Raw genomic sequence first — 15,736 nt, 5'->3', positions numbered from 1 at the left:
CCAGCGACACGTGGCAGTACATGAAAGATGGATATAAAACAGAACACAGGCGTATCATAGAGGCAGTCGCTTTCTGAGTTTGGACTTTTTTTTTGTTCTTCAATGAAATACTGTGACTGAGGGTTAATCTGGATCCTCATCTTGCTTTAGACTAAATAATAATAATAATAATAATAATAATAATAATTACAATATACACAATCTCAAGGCTTATTCATCACAGGCAGTTTCAGAATTCGTGAGCTCTGCCTCCTGATACACCTGTGTGTGGTTAAGTGACTTTCCAAGAGCATTTGTAGACCCGAGCTCAAACCAGTCACGGGAACGAAACAGAATTATGAACCTCAATGAGAACTCACTACATCTCTAGGCAAAGTCAATCAGAAACGAAAATATTTACATTCATCTGGTGCTTTGTTGTAATCAATACACTCTTAGAAAAAAAATGGATTCGAATACTAAAGCGTAAAAATACCTTGAGTATGGTCAAATCTATAACCAGAATTTCATTACATGATGAAAATAAAACTATAAAACTATCCTTGTATTATTTTTAGACATTTTGACCAACTTTTTATTGTCTGATAACGTTGCTTTGTTGTTTTGTTACGCATTCATATCTAGAAGCACGATTATCGGCAATAAAAACTGTTGAAAATATTTACGAGCTTTGAGTAAGAATGTCGTAGACGTAATCATCTCCTATTTATACTGTGATAATCATTATATAATAAAAAAATATTGTACTATATTCATGATTTTTTTTTGTTTTATTGAAGGTCTTATTTGTTAGGCCTAAGAATTTTTAATAAGTTTTCTTTGGCTGTAACCATAGCAACAGGAATCATTTCACAGCCCTTGCTAGAATCAGCGACATAGCTATCCCAGTCTTCTTAGATTAGATTTATTCATATCAGCAATGGAGAAATGAAGTCTGGTGAAGAGAAGCACGTTTAGCTATGTTGTAGATTCAATGTGTAACTTCGGCTACACCATGGCACGTCCTAAACCTTCACAGTTCACAGATTTTAATTGGAAATCCAGCAATTAAATATTTTCTCCATATTGGTCAATTTTTAGCGACTTTGTCTCTATGGTTGCTTTTCCCCCAACCTGTAACCTGATTGATCAGGGGGTCACTGCGACCAATAAAAACACAAGTTGGTCATTACAAAATGGATATTTTCAGTAGAAAAGTGAAATATGAGGCAGCGGAAAGAAAAAAATACACGCCAAAAGTAACCCCAGCTTTGTTCAGTTGTATAAAAGGTTCTGTGTAGAACCCTATAATCATAATCAAGAAGGGTTCCAAATAGAAACCTTTTTTATTTTTGTTATTCACTTGATTTCCTACTTTTTAAAAATTTTATTCCCATGTTCCTCCTGCCCACATCAGCAACCGCTACCATCCAGAGATGGCATAAGATACAGGAACAGTCAAAATTTTGGACTCACCTTCTAACTCCATGGTGGTTCCTGATTTTTATTTCTTTCTATATTATAAAACAAGGCTGAAAGCATTTATCCAAAATCTGTAATAATCTCCTTTGAACAGTTGATATTGAGATGTATCTGCTACTTCTGCCCTGTAAAGCTTTATAATGGCTCTAATCTGAGGTGCTGTTAGTGAGTGAGTGAGTGTTCTGAGGCTGGTGACTCTAAATAAACTTCTCCTCTGCAGCAGAGGTAGGTTTTGGTCTTGCTTTTCTGTCAAGGTCTTCAGGAGAGACAGTTTTATCATGGAGCTTAATGGGTTTAGCAAATACGGTTCTTGCAAGAACTACTCCAGAACAGCTGATCTTTATATCTTAACTGACTGTCGTTGTTACTTACTTGTTTTTTTCATAGTTTAAAAAAAATCCAGTATTGTTCAAGAATGTAGAAAATACATCACAAAAAACATTAGGAGAGGACATTATGAATTAGGAGGTGTGTCCAAAGGTTTGACTGGTACTGTATGTAAAGCCGCCGAACTGAAAGCTTTTCAAAATGCTGCTCGTGCATTGATAGGGAGCGACATAACATTCTGAAGAAAGTATTTTACTCTCTTTATTCCCGTCTAAGCATGGTGAATGGGAATCAAACTCACAATCCAGATGATTGACCAAACACTCAGGAGGTGAAGAAGAACCTTAACCAACTGCCTTATATCTGTCGCTTTTGTTTTTCATTCATGTTTTTTTAAACATCTACAGTACATATGTTTATATATATATGTATATTACATTGTTTGTTACAATTTTGACAAAAAAACTTTCTGAATGTAATTGAAGTACATATGAACTAAAGATCTAAATCTCTTTTTTTTCTAAGAGTGAAGCACCACAAAATCAACTACTACAATGGAAAAAAATAGCTACCTGAAAAATTGCAGTAAACAGTCCTGGTCAGGAAATTCATCAAAGGTGTATTAAAAAAATAATAATGAAAGGTGCATTTGCATGTTTTTCATGGTGCAGCAGTAAGAGTAACATGTATTGTGCAGCTGTTCGACGTGAACACGAGCGATAACGGCTAACGGCTAAATAATCTACCTGAGGGACTGTGACGTTTCTTCATGACGGCTGACGTGATCATCTACTTGTTGATCGTCTAAACAAAGTCCTTAAAAATCAGAAATTCCTAGTAGTATCAGATAAATAGCTTCGGTTGCAAGGCAGTTTCATTTCATAACATCCAAATAGGTCAAACATGCAAAGGGTATAATATACTATACTCGATTACGGCATCGATCTTATTATCAGTATTATCATAACTGTTTATTATTTAACACTTTCACGAAAACATGAGGATGACCGGCTGAGTCGGATAAAGGTTCCACCTTAACAGAAATTGTGGCTTTAAATGGACGGATTTTTTTTTTCAAATTTTTTTTTTCATCTCCCTTGTCTTGTTCTTCCAAGCAAAAGAAAGAAAAGAACACATCCACATCATCATTTTAGCAAGGCTTATTTTTCTCTAAGGTTCCATTGTTTTTTTTTTCTTTTCATTTTTAATCAAGTTTAAATCGAAGTACATGCGCTTAAAAAAAAGCCGATAAAGTACCCAAAGGGTCGGATTTCCACAACTAGGTCTCAAATCACCACATGGAGCACTCTGTCAAGGCAAAAGAAAGGTCAAAGGTCAGAGGCTGAAGGACAGAACGGTGCTTCAGAGGTGTCCGTGTCACTTTTTGTTTTCTTGTAAGTCATTTCCGAGTCTCTGTCACATGTCAGGCTTCGGGGACTTTTCGTTGTTTGTTTGCGTTTTTTGTCTATTTTTTGTCGAGATTTTTTCCCCCAGCTTAGATGGATGCCGTCCACTTTACACAGCCTTCCTCACGTGTGTACAAACAAAGTCTTACTTACTCGCGAGGATTAGATAGCAGAAAGTCCTTTGGTTGCGTGTCCGGGGGTTCTCCACCTAAATCCACGTACCTCTATTACGTCATCGCATCATCTCCTTTGGTTTTTTTTTTCTTCTCGTCATTCCTCATGTCATTTGTGTAACTGCAAACTCTGTGGCAGTGAACGACTCGTTTCTTTTACACAACACGACGATCCCTGTATCAGTGACTAATTCTAGTAGAGGCTATGAATCTGAGGCAGCTACAGAACATGTGCTTGTTTTTAAAGACAATGATCCTTAAACCTCAACCACAAAAAGCCCAGAGGAAGCCCTCACAGCTGGACTAAGGTGTGTGTGAGTGAGTGAGTGAGTGAGTGTGTGTGTATGTGTGTGTCACATGTGTGTGCTTTCATCAAACCTGTAGGATTTTTTTTAAATCTTGCGCTCATCTCCTTAACAAAGCTCCAGTTTGGTAATGTGCCACAGACATTCAGCGTCCCAGTTGTGCCATAAACCCGATTTCCAATGTTCCCAGTCTGCATGTTTCTCTTTTTTTGTCTTGTAAACTCAATGAACTTCAAGTTTTTTTTCTGGTCTGATAAAGTACCAAAAAGCTTTGTGTTTTGGTACCACACTCAGACTCGATCGTAGTGTTACACACAACCCTAGTCAATAAAATTAGAACACCGATGTTGTGGAGGTGAAACACTTTGCTTAACAGCTATATTTTTAAAGGCAACTTAAACATAATAAAAAAAAATACATTATCCCGGGGGAAGGAGAGAGGGTTTCGCAGGCAGCACATCCAGACACCCAGGCCCCCCTCTCTCCTTCCCTGTTGCATCATGGGTAACGTAGCAGTCTCCAACTCCTTGGCCCGGTTCTAGTCATCTAGGAAGCAGAGCTTTAATGCGATGCGGATTCTTGGTTGCTTGGTTGGTTGATAGGAAGTTTGCGTTTGCGAGAAAACTGAAGATGTACAGGTGCTCAGGCACGGCTCGGTTGTTTTTTTTTTTTCCCTAGTTTTCAGACGACTGTCCCAGTGCTCTCTGGGAAACGTGGTCCTCAGCTCTCCAGACTCATGAAGGCGACCACCTGTTCCAGCTTGAAGGCCAGTCTCTGTTTCCTGGCACCGTCATCCTCCTCCAGCGAGCACACAATCTGCCGGAAGATCAGAGGCGACATCACTTACAATGGAAAAAAATGGATACGCTAAATTTCCCATAAATGAGATTAATACAGAATAATACAACTTCCTGCACGTTGTTTATTTTTTGCTAAATTCATGCATATGCTTGTAAGCAGCCACAAGCTGCGGCAGAGCCAGTTGAACCACACAGCAAACTCCCCAGTGTTGGATTAACACCTAAAGTGCTGTATTTACACCTACAGTGTTCATTTACATCCAGCTGGACACAAGTAGAAGCCGATTAAACACTGGGGATTTGATGGATTTCGCTGAAAATGTGGTCCACAACGAACAGCTTGATGTTTAACCCCAGCATCGAATTAACTTGTAATTCTCCTAAATGGAACCTTTCATGCGAAATTCATTTGTATTTTTTTCATTAAGATTTAATTATTTGTCACATACACTTTAGAGCACAATGAAATACATTTTTTTTTCTCTCTCTCGCATATTCCACTCATGAAGCTGGGGTCAGAGCGCAGGGTCAGCCAGGAGACCACACCCCCTGGAACAGATAGGGTTAAGGACCTCGCTTAAGGGCTTGACAGTGGCAGCTTGGCAGTGCTGGGGCTTGAGCCCTCATCCTTCTGATCAATAACCCAAAGCTTTAACTAATTAAGCCATCGCTGTGCCATCTTTAGATGTGTGTGTGCACAAAAAACATGAAAAAAAATCTATATATTTTTTCACTTTTGTATTGGATGGTGTTTAAATAAACAAGTTAGATTTTTCCCCTAAAGTGACCTCATAGAAGAAGATCCCCCTTCCCCGGATCGATGCTCAGCGCTGCAGTTGGATAGGCGTGGCTCAGTAGTAGCTCATTTGCACAGACACCAAAACATAAACAACGTTGCAACATAAAGTCTGGATGAGCGACATGAACAAGACTGAACATTGATGTAACATGATGACATCATCACCAAGCTTCACGTGGTTTGTATGGATGTTGTTCTCAGTCCCAGGTTATTGTCAAAACCTAAAATGTTTAGTCTCATCAGGAAAGAGGCGCTTTTTCCATATTTCTTCATCCAAACTGTATTTCATTCGGCTTATTCATGCGGCACTACTGTACGCTTGTCTCATAATCTCCTCCCGAGTAATTCCTAACCACCTGTTTGCTTTTCCGACTTATTCAGTCGCTCACTTTCGACTAACCGCCTCGTCTAGTCGTGTTTGTGCAACAAACCTATTTCCATTTTTAATAAGTGCACCGGAGCATATTGTAGGTAGGAGTTTCAGGCCTAGGTTTTCCTGCAACAGCTCAGAAGTGCAAACACACTGAGAAATCCATGAGTCTTAAACACCGTTACATGAGCTACTCAAGGAAGTCACGTACCTCCTCTGCATATTTCCCCACGTACGAATAGATCTCACTGAGAGAGCTCATGGTGTTGAACTCATTCATGTGCATGCGCGACTGCTCGGCCAGGTAAGCGTTCATATCCTGGTCGCTGATGGCTGGCATCTTATTGATGTCCGAGTAGTATCTGAAAAAAAAAACACACACACAAATATACATACTAATTAGGACATGGTGAATTGTTTGTGTGTAAAGTAAAAGTCCACTTCTTCTCTTCTCTTCTTCCCATTTGACCGTGTAACAACAGGGAAGGGTGGAGACTTTGATTGACAGCTTTCGCGTCTGGAGGAATGGTATATATTTACTTCCAGCAACTGCTCAGCTTCAGTAGCCAGGGAATGGTGGTGACTGTTAATAAGCCGATGTCCTTCAAAAGCTGTTTTAAATGGCATTGAGAAAAAAAAAAGGCTGTGGAATGCCAAGAATGCCTAAAGTGTGCTTAATGCAAGCATGCATGTACACACACACACACACACACACACACACAGAAGCACACACAGGCACACGCATACACACGGCCTTCTGTGTGCAGGAGGCGCGAAGCTCGAAGCAATCCGTCACTGTCAGCAGCAGCTGCAGTGTCACTGTCAACTCCTTAATTAAGGCAGGTCATTTACATTTTTAATTCCCATTCCGAGCCAACTCGTGGACACCTCAGTGTGTGTGTGTGTGTGTGCGTCTGTGTTTCTAATTCTCAGCACGCCGGATCACTGTGACCACTTTGAGTGTCAGGCGTTTGCTGCAGTGCACCATGGGGCTATCATCAGCCCGATCCTAGAGAGTGTTCAACATGAGAATCAGACAGAGAGAGAGGGAGAGAGAAAGAGGGAGAGAGAGAGACGGGAGGGAAGATTGAGATGCAGAGAGATGCAGAGTGTGAGACAGATAAATAGAGTCAGAAAGAACCAGAGACAGGATTAAAGAGACAGACAGACAGGTAGAAAAGCAAGAAGTGGAGAGAGAGACAGACTAGAACTGGAGGCGCGGCAGAGAGAAACAGACAGACAGGAGTAGTGAGAGAGGAAAAAAAAAACGGACTCTACAATCTCCATCTTTAGAAGTTGCTCCAGCTCCAAAATTATTGGCACCCTTCATAAACATAAACAAATATATTTCATTCATTTAGCCTGTCTCAGGAACACAAGGCACAAGGTTGGGAATGAATACGCCCCAAAGACAGGATGAAACTCCATACACATGGACATTTACATACAATACAGGAACATAGTGAGGACCAGATCACACTCTTAAAAGCTAAGTTGCTTTCTTTGTGATGGATTGCATTTCATCCCAGGTCCAGGTTGAGTTTTATGTGTTAAAGCAAGTTTCAAATCAATTTTTAGCCACCACTTTTCCTGAGAATTATTATTTTTTTTTTTTACAAAAACAGCCTCATCTGAAAGACAAGTGCCAGTGTTTGCGGTTAAAAAAGGATCAATTCGAACCGACAATCAACTCGCTAGACATGTGAAAAAGGGCACCGAGGGAACTCTGGTGATGGACCATTTATTAGTGCTGTTTTGTGGCTGGTGGTGCAGAGACTTTCGTTAAGGTGATGATGCTTGAAACTGTCAGGAGGTTAAAAATTGATCAGGGAAAGTTCTTTCAGCAACACAGCATGGCAAAATGATAGGGAGATATTTGTCGCACACAAAAACAGATAATCAGACAATGCACAAATTAAATGCATTTTAAAAATGATCTATTTGCTTTTCTACGGAGCCCCTAAAGTCCAAAACGATGTGATGATTTATCACCTTTTAACCACACAAGCAAATAAATTGTCCAAATAAAGCAATGAAGGCCTTTGTGATCCAAATATACCATAGAAATCAAGTGTTAATATACAGTAACTGCTAATCATCACCGGGGTTTTGACTTTTAATTCAAAGTGGTAGTTTTCGGGTTACGATGTTGGACCGCTCATCGGAAGGTCACAGGTTCAGCGCCAAGCTACCACTGATCAAGGACCTCGACCCTGACCTACTCAGACGTATAATAAGACAAATATAAATTGCTCTGGATAACAGCATCTACCAAAGATTGCCAAATAAATGTAAATTTATGTATAAAGATAAATAATTTGTTTCTACAAGATTTAAAAAATCACAGCTTTTGGGAATTTAAGAGCTCTCTGTATATTTCAATATTTCAATAGTTTGTCAAAACCATTTCATCCACTCCTCCCATGATGTTTGAGGTGCTTATTTTTCTGAGTACTCATCGTCTTTAAATTGCTATCTGCGGCTGTACGCGTGCGTTATCTCTAAAAATGCTCATCTCCGTCCTGCGACTATCATGAAGTCATTTCTTTCTCGCAAGCGCAACAGTAGGAAATAAATAAAAACTCAAGTACAGAGGTTTGCTTTTGAATTATTGGTGTATTTATGGACGCTGCTGTGATTGGGGGGCGTATTTGCTCCCGATGTTGACTGTCTCACGTGAGGTTTGGAAATGCTGCTCCTTCCACTTGACGAAAGTGTAAAAAAAAAAAGAAAAAAGATCAAGCTCTAGTTCGCCCCCTAGTGGAGCAGAAGAGACTAAATTAAAAAGAAAAGTTCAGTTCATTTACAGTCAAAGAGACGGATTTAATTAAATTGAATTAAAGACCTAAATTTCATGCGTTGTGTGCTATACATTACATCAAGTTTCATTCCTTTTAACCTAAACGTCTAGCCATCACAATCTGGCCATAGTCACATAGTCATGTCACTTGGTGCCTTAGATATCCCATCCACTCTCAGCTGCTACTGTAAGGAGATACTGTAACTGTCGCTACTGTAAGAAGGGCCAACTTGTGATGTCTAGAGAACTGGCTCAGAGTAACTCCAAAACTGCAGCTCTTGAGGGATGTTGATGGTCATGGTTAGCCAAGACTTACTGATATACATAAGGAAAAAAAGGCTGACCTTTATATAGACATATATTATATAGTCATTTATATATATATTAGCAAAGGTCCCAATAATTCTGACTACAAAACACGAGAATTACTAAAAGGCACCCTTTGAATAAGTGGAGTAAAAAGGTCCTGAGCTGATTGCAGCTGTCACCGTCCATCGGTTCGAGCCGCTCTCGTGTTATTTGTGCCAGAGGCGAGATCAGTGCTGCAGAGACGGAGCACTCGCTCCATACGAAAGCAATCAAAGCAGCAATTTATCTGCCACGGATGCAATTATAGCTACGAGCTTTTCTGTGAAATGTATGTGAGACATGGTCCTGATTTCAGTTAATACCAAACAAATAAATAAATTATTCTTTGCATATTTATTGGCCTTCTTCGTACTTCCCGACTTCATTCACTGCATATATAAATAAACAAAGAACTGCATTAATAATTTAAAAGCCAATTTAGCTAGCATGTACATTTCTTTTTTTGAAAAGCCTTTTTTCTTCTTCCCTGGTTCCTGCATGCAATGTGTTTGTGTACCTTTTAAAATGCCCTCCTTCTTCTGCTTTTTTCTCCCCCAAAGCAGTCCTTTGTATGACGTTTTTCACGACACCTCGAGATGTCTTTCATTAAACAGACATAATACAGGGAAGCTGAGTGTGTGTGTGTGTGTGCGTCAGGCCAGCACAATGCTAAATATCTACATGCTGTTTTTTTTTTTTTCATTTCATTTAGGTTGAAATGTGCCGGTCGTTAATCTGAGGAATTTCCCCGGGGCTCTCACATGCTGCACTGTAGTTTATTACACACGGCCTTTGAGCTTACCACGAATACACAGCTTTACAGCAATTAAAGCACTTGAATTACACAAACCCGGTCAATATATGAGAGTGAATTAGCGTCAAAGGGGTGATGGGGTGCAAACATGCTGTCAAGCGAAAACCGCCAACACACCAACACGCACTCGACCTGTTTTCTAGACACAACATTGTCCATAATAATATCTCTAACAAACACACACACACACGCACACTCGACCGAGGCCTGCTCTCACCTCTCCACCCAGCTCTTGTAGCTGGGGATGTCCTTGGCGTACAGCAGCTTGTTGGATGGCGAGTCTTTACCCAGGCGGTGCTCAGATGTTGAGCAGGAGTCCATGAAGGTCTGCGCCACGACAGACAAGCAGGCGTCCGTGATGCTGCTCTTATGGATGTCGAACACAAACTGGGGATTTTTTATCACGTTCACCCAAAACCTCAGAGGTAGGCTGAAAACAGGAAACAAAAAACATAACAGTTATTAGAAGCAGATACTTTTAATAATCTACAGCAATATTTAAGAGTGGTGTTGATACTACAAGGGGTGTTCAAGTCAAACCGGGACCTTGATGAACAATCAAGGTGAAGAACGCCTGATCTTAGAAAAATGACAGATAACTTGTAAAAACTTGCGTCTGTGTGTGTGAACTGTACACACAATCATTCACCAACACCACTTGCACAATCCTCGTACAAGCCACTTCCACATGTTCGGGCCATTAAAGGAGTTCCTGGGAGGCCAGTGTTTCAGACGTAAAGCAGAACATTGTAGCAGAGGATTATATAAAGAAATAAAGGGAGTGTTTACTCTCATAACTGTGTTCTGTTTGAACACCCCCGTATATATGAACAGTTTGACAGCAGAATTGTCTGTTACTTTTGAGAAAAAAAAAACTTTTCTTTTCAATTAAAACAATAAGTATTGGAAATTGATAAAGAATATTTTGTGCATTTTTTTCTTTTTTTTTTTAAATCACAAAGGTGTTCAAAATAAAAATTGCTAAATATTATGTAATCCATCTATTAAGGCTTTATGGGGTTTTATGATTTATTCATGCGTCCACTGGGTGGCAGGAAATACTCAGTTACAGATTGCAGTTGGGGCGGGTAACCACATTTCAGATGTGGAAATAAAGTTAGCATTAAAGGTACAGTATATGTCAATGTTCGTAGCATTTCTAAATCTACAGAGAAGGAAATGTGACATGGAACAAAACTTCCGTAAAGACTCAAATGTTAAAGAATCAAAGAGATCAATATAGAAAATGTTAAACATTGATGGCTAATCTCTTAATATCCCTGCTGATTAAATAGTTTTTCTTAATTCTATTCATTTTATTTAGTCACTACTGTGCATTTATACCATTACATCAGCAAAACATAAGTAAGTACATACAGTAAGATTTATGTGGTTATAGTGAGCCACTCTCATTATTCTAACAAAAACCTCCTGCTGTGTGCACGCATGACGTTATCAGTCATTATCATACATCAACTTTTACTGGAGATCAGCACTACTACTAGCTCTTAAATCCTCTGATTTATGGTCAAAGGTATAAAACTAATGCTAATCCTGGAAGGCGAGCCAACACACCAATTATCATGAAGACAAAGCGCGCCTTGTCTACAGCAGCTGACGGCGGGGTTTGAAAGCCAATTTCAGAAAGATGGAGGACAAGTCAAGCTTTTCAGCGTGCTCTTAAGTGCTCTTTTTAATTTGCATCAGCTAGACTGCTTTCTATGTGCCAGACTGGGGAGCACCGAGATGAAACTTTAATAGATAAATAGAAAAGTTCTAGCTTTTAGTGACATCTAGTGGATGAAAATCATGCATACCGCATGTTAATGGTGTCACAGTTGGGCATTAGGTATAAACCTAGTCTAGCTGCAGGGGATTAAACCTGAACAGACTTAGATCACTTAGATCACTAAGTCACAAGCTGAACCTGAGTACACAGGTTTAAACTACTGAGGGTTTAATGTTCAACATAAAGCTGTGAAAGGTGGCTGTGATACAGCAGAGACAAGCTGCTGCTCTGTATACCTGCCTGCTCCGTCGAATAAAACAAACAAATGGAAAAAAAGAGAAAAAGTGTGAGTATAAATAGGGGAAGCAGGGGCCTGCTGTTCCTGAAGGCGAGGATGCGCTCCTGGGTGAGAGCACTTTGCTGACGTGAATCATATTGGCTTGTTTGTATCTGCTGGCTGCCCTGCACCTTTTGTGCCTGTCTAAAGCAATAAACATATACATGCTTGCTTTATTCCCCGGCCTATTTGCACTAGAGTGAATGGAAATGATCCAGGTAGGTGTGACAGTGTGTGTGCGTTTGTGTGCGTGTATGTGTTTGTGTGGGATGGAAGAGGTGGGGGTCAGTGTTCGCACTGTTTGCAGTGTGCTCATTAATTTTCCAGGCAGCACTGTTATTTTTTTTTGTCATAGGCAACAAAAAAATAAAAAAGGGTAAAAGAACAAGGGGAATAAGAAAGGACACTGCAGTAAAGTGGATGCGGTGTGAAGTGCAGCAGAGGGAGAGAGAGAAATTCTCATACCCATGTCTACAACATCATTACAAAAGCTGAATGAAAAAGTGAATTCTGGATTATTCTAAATAAAACAAACTTGATCACTGAAATTATAATCATTGTTAACTTTAAACTGTTCCAAATGTTCGTGACCCCCATTTATTTTGAATATTTGACAGAAGAATTGAACTCAGTGGCATGGGCTACTCAGGTTGTCATGCAGGTCCACCATGTGGCTGCGCAAATGTTTTTAAAACTTGAAGGTGACATTTTTGTTCATTTTATTTATAGCATTGACATTTATTGTGTACGATTCCACAGATGTCTCTTAATCGTGCATTTTTCATTTTCTCAGTGAGCGAGAGCTTTGTTCTGGTCAGGGTCGCTGTGGATCCTGTTGGGGCCTGTTAGACTGGGTGCACATCCTGAATGGGACACACAGCGGTATGCACATGCGCACACATTCAAACTAAAATTCTGCTTCTTTGGAATTTTTGCATTATGTATGCACAACATAAAGGCACATTTTCTTTACTTTTAATTTTACTTAAAACATTCTTAAAAGGGAAACACATTTTCTTGTCTTTCCAAATGTTTGTCTGTGGTGTACAAACTTTTGCACTTAACTTTTAAGTACTATACCCATGAATGCAACCAGAAAGAGTTAAAAAAAAATTTTTTTTTAAGATAAAATCTAGCATGCACATATTGTAAATTTTAAAAAATTTCAAGGGTGCACAAACTTTTGCACTCACCTGTAGAATACTGTACTTGCACACACATACAGCACAACCCATAATCCACTGAGGTGCACAAACTTTTGCATTCTTAAGTATAGTACTACAGTATGTATCTACTCCAAGTATAGTATCCATGTCTAAAAGTTTTGGCACCCCAGAGGATTTTGAATGTACTGCAAGTATGGGACAGATATATGCAGTGTGCTTATAACATTAAATTTTTAAATAAAAAAATATTAAATTCAGTCACAACTGGGGTGTACAAACCTTTGCACTCTTAAGTACATTATAGGCAAGTGCGAATGTACATATATGCAAAATATACAGGTCATATGGTTTATTTTTAACTTTCCTTAATCTGTAGAGTTCTATACTTTAAAGTGCAAAGGTTTGCACACCCTAACAAGTTTTAGTATAAAAAAAAAATGGCACCCATGCACTTCTATTCCTATTAATAAGTAATAAATAAATTAATGAATCCTTTCGGGTGCACAAACCTTTGCACTGACCTGTAGTGTATTATACTTGTACTGTAAATAGACCGTTTTTGAATGGGAAGGAAAAAACCTGTACACATCTACTGTATCTCTGTTCATAAGAATATTTCATGTTAAAAATAAACTCCATGTACGTATATTATCCATCCAGTCAAAATCCATTGGGATGTGCAAACTTTTGCACCCAGTTGCTAAGAGAGTACTATAGGCTATTATTATGGTGTAATAGCCCATTACCTGGAGTTAAATTTTACACAGTATAATTGTTACAATCTTGTTTAATATAATTTTGCTCTTTCATGCCAGCAGGATATCCGACTGCAGCAGACGTCCAACCGGTTAGAGCCGGTCTAACCCATAGGCAAAACCAAAAGAAATATATCACATTTATTAATTAGGGAAAAATGAAGCATAATTTAGCTTGTACGAGCTAACAAGCTGGCACTGACTGTTAGTCATGTTAGCGTTTTCTTTTGGGCGGGGGGGGGGTATGCAATGTTTTCTTTAATGGGCTGCAAGACAGCAGAATATTTCACTCTAAAGATGAAAACAGGCTGAGTCTGTTGTTTCACAGTAGCTAAAGATGGAGTTTGTTTCTCCTCCTACTGTGAAAGACATTAGATGTCAGCAAAAAAATAAAATAAAAATTGCACGACAAGAATATCGGTCTTAGTAAAGAGACACGCTCGAACGCATGATAAAAAAAAGCAATGACGCAGCAGGAGAATTAGGCTGATGCGCACGATGGGTGTTTGTAAAAAAAATAATAATCATTAAAAAGTGAACATTCATCGTTTGGATATATATTTTTTTTTCTCGCAAAAATTCCATTAAAGTCTAATGTAGACACATTTAGGACGCTTACGAATGAGGAAATGAAAAAGAGACAGGGGGAAAATAAGGGCCATAAAAATGGAATAAATAGACTTGACCATGCTTCAATTTTTTTAACTATGATGGTCCTGATAGTCCTGATGCGTGATGAAAGGGTAAAGGTTAAAGAAGGATTATTCTTACCCTATTCCTTCTTTATCTGTCTGTCTGTCTGTTTATCGATCTATCTATTCATCCAGCCAATTCTCTATCTCTTTGCTCACACTTCACTTAATTGACAGTGTGAAATTAATTTCCAACCAGACCTTATTGATCTGCTGCTCCCGCGTCGCCATAGCGACACTTAAACTTGTGTTGTTGAGAATCATTGTTTTAGGGACAGAATGTACCTTAATAAAATGGGGGCCAGTGTTGAGCTCAGTGTTTAAGGCAGATCCAAGGGTTAAACCCCACAACCACCAAGTTGCCACTGTTAACCCTCAACTGCTCAGATGTGTAATGAGATAAAAATGTAAGTCACTCTGGATAAATGCATTAAATATAAAATGAATGCATGTGTTTGTGTGTGAATGTGCTGTTCATGTGCGGACTCTGACCAGTTGCTCTTCCATGTGTGCCGGACGTGAGGGTCGTGGATGCCGTGCTTGTCGGCTTGCTCGTCCAGGAAGTCGAACATGTACTTGATGGCGAGCGGGAGGGCGCTTCCTCGATGCGCTGTGCTGAAGATAGTCTCGAACAGGTCGTCTACAAACTTCTGCAGCGTGCCCTGTGAAGCCATAAAGAGCGGGATGATTAAATCCATGCACTTGTGTTTAATCATAAGCTTACTCATTTATTTATTTATTCATATAGATTTAATCTTTCTCTGTTTTAATGAATTATCGTCTAATACACTGGAGCAGCAGATTTTTATCCTGACAAGACTGGTGATAAATCCCAACTTCCTCAAAACCAAATTAAAAACAACAACCTTTTCTTAAATAAATTATTTTTGCATTGAAAACGTTTTAATCATTTTCTTCCATAAAACGCTTTATCGCTTTGATGATATCAAGCACATTTTAAGACTCTTGCACTCACAACACATAACAAAAGCCTTACATACAGTATAATGCATGATGACATCTGGAGTCTACACAATACCTTGCATAAGCCTGTCTTAAGGCCTGTTATGACAATACTCTGCCATTCTATGGCAACATAATGCTATGTTATGGAAACATTACAGTGTCTAGTGCATTTTTATAGTACATTGTAACACTGGATCACAAGCTGCCTATAATTAATTAATATCAGACAAGACTTTGTGCTGTTGTGCTGAACATCAGCACGGCTACAACGCGGCCGTAGCTTTTAGGATATTAATGCAGCACTGCTTTGAGTGCGAAACTGCTCTTCCTGTATACAACTGTTCCACAAGCAGGTTATGATTTATTTGTTTATTTAACCATTTGTTTTGCTCCACCCACCACACATCCTTCCGAAGCTGGTAGTGTAATTAACAGGGGTCAGAGTAGTTTTAAATTCTTTACTATGTAAAGAAATATACTTAATCATT

At 39.1% G+C, this 15,736-nt stretch overlaps 1 protein-coding gene across 1 annotated transcript in view; it reads right to left on the bottom strand.

The window, feature by feature from the left end:
- Positions 1-802: 802 nt before the first annotated feature.
- plxna4 (plexin A4) overlaps positions 803-15,736 on the bottom strand; it is a 320,040-nt gene continuing 305,106 nt past the window's right edge. The window contains exons 29-32 of the mRNA XM_053508461.1: positions 14,775-14,944; positions 9,821-10,033; positions 5,853-6,003; positions 803-4,488 (exon numbers count right to left, since the gene is read on the bottom strand). Of these exons, the coding sequence (XP_053364436.1) occupies positions 4,393-4,488; positions 5,853-6,003; positions 9,821-10,033; positions 14,775-14,944 (630 nt within the window). The 3' untranslated portion in view covers positions 803-4,392. The remainder of the gene's footprint in view (positions 4,489-5,852; positions 6,004-9,820; positions 10,034-14,774; positions 14,945-15,736) is intronic.

The sequence above is a fragment of the Clarias gariepinus genome, chromosome 12 (genome assembly GCF_024256425.1).
Source record: "Clarias gariepinus isolate MV-2021 ecotype Netherlands chromosome 12, CGAR_prim_01v2, whole genome shotgun sequence".
NCBI classification, from domain to species: Eukaryota; Metazoa; Chordata; class Actinopteri; order Siluriformes; family Clariidae; genus Clarias; species Clarias gariepinus.
This window is presented reverse-complemented; position numbering and strand designations above follow the sequence as displayed.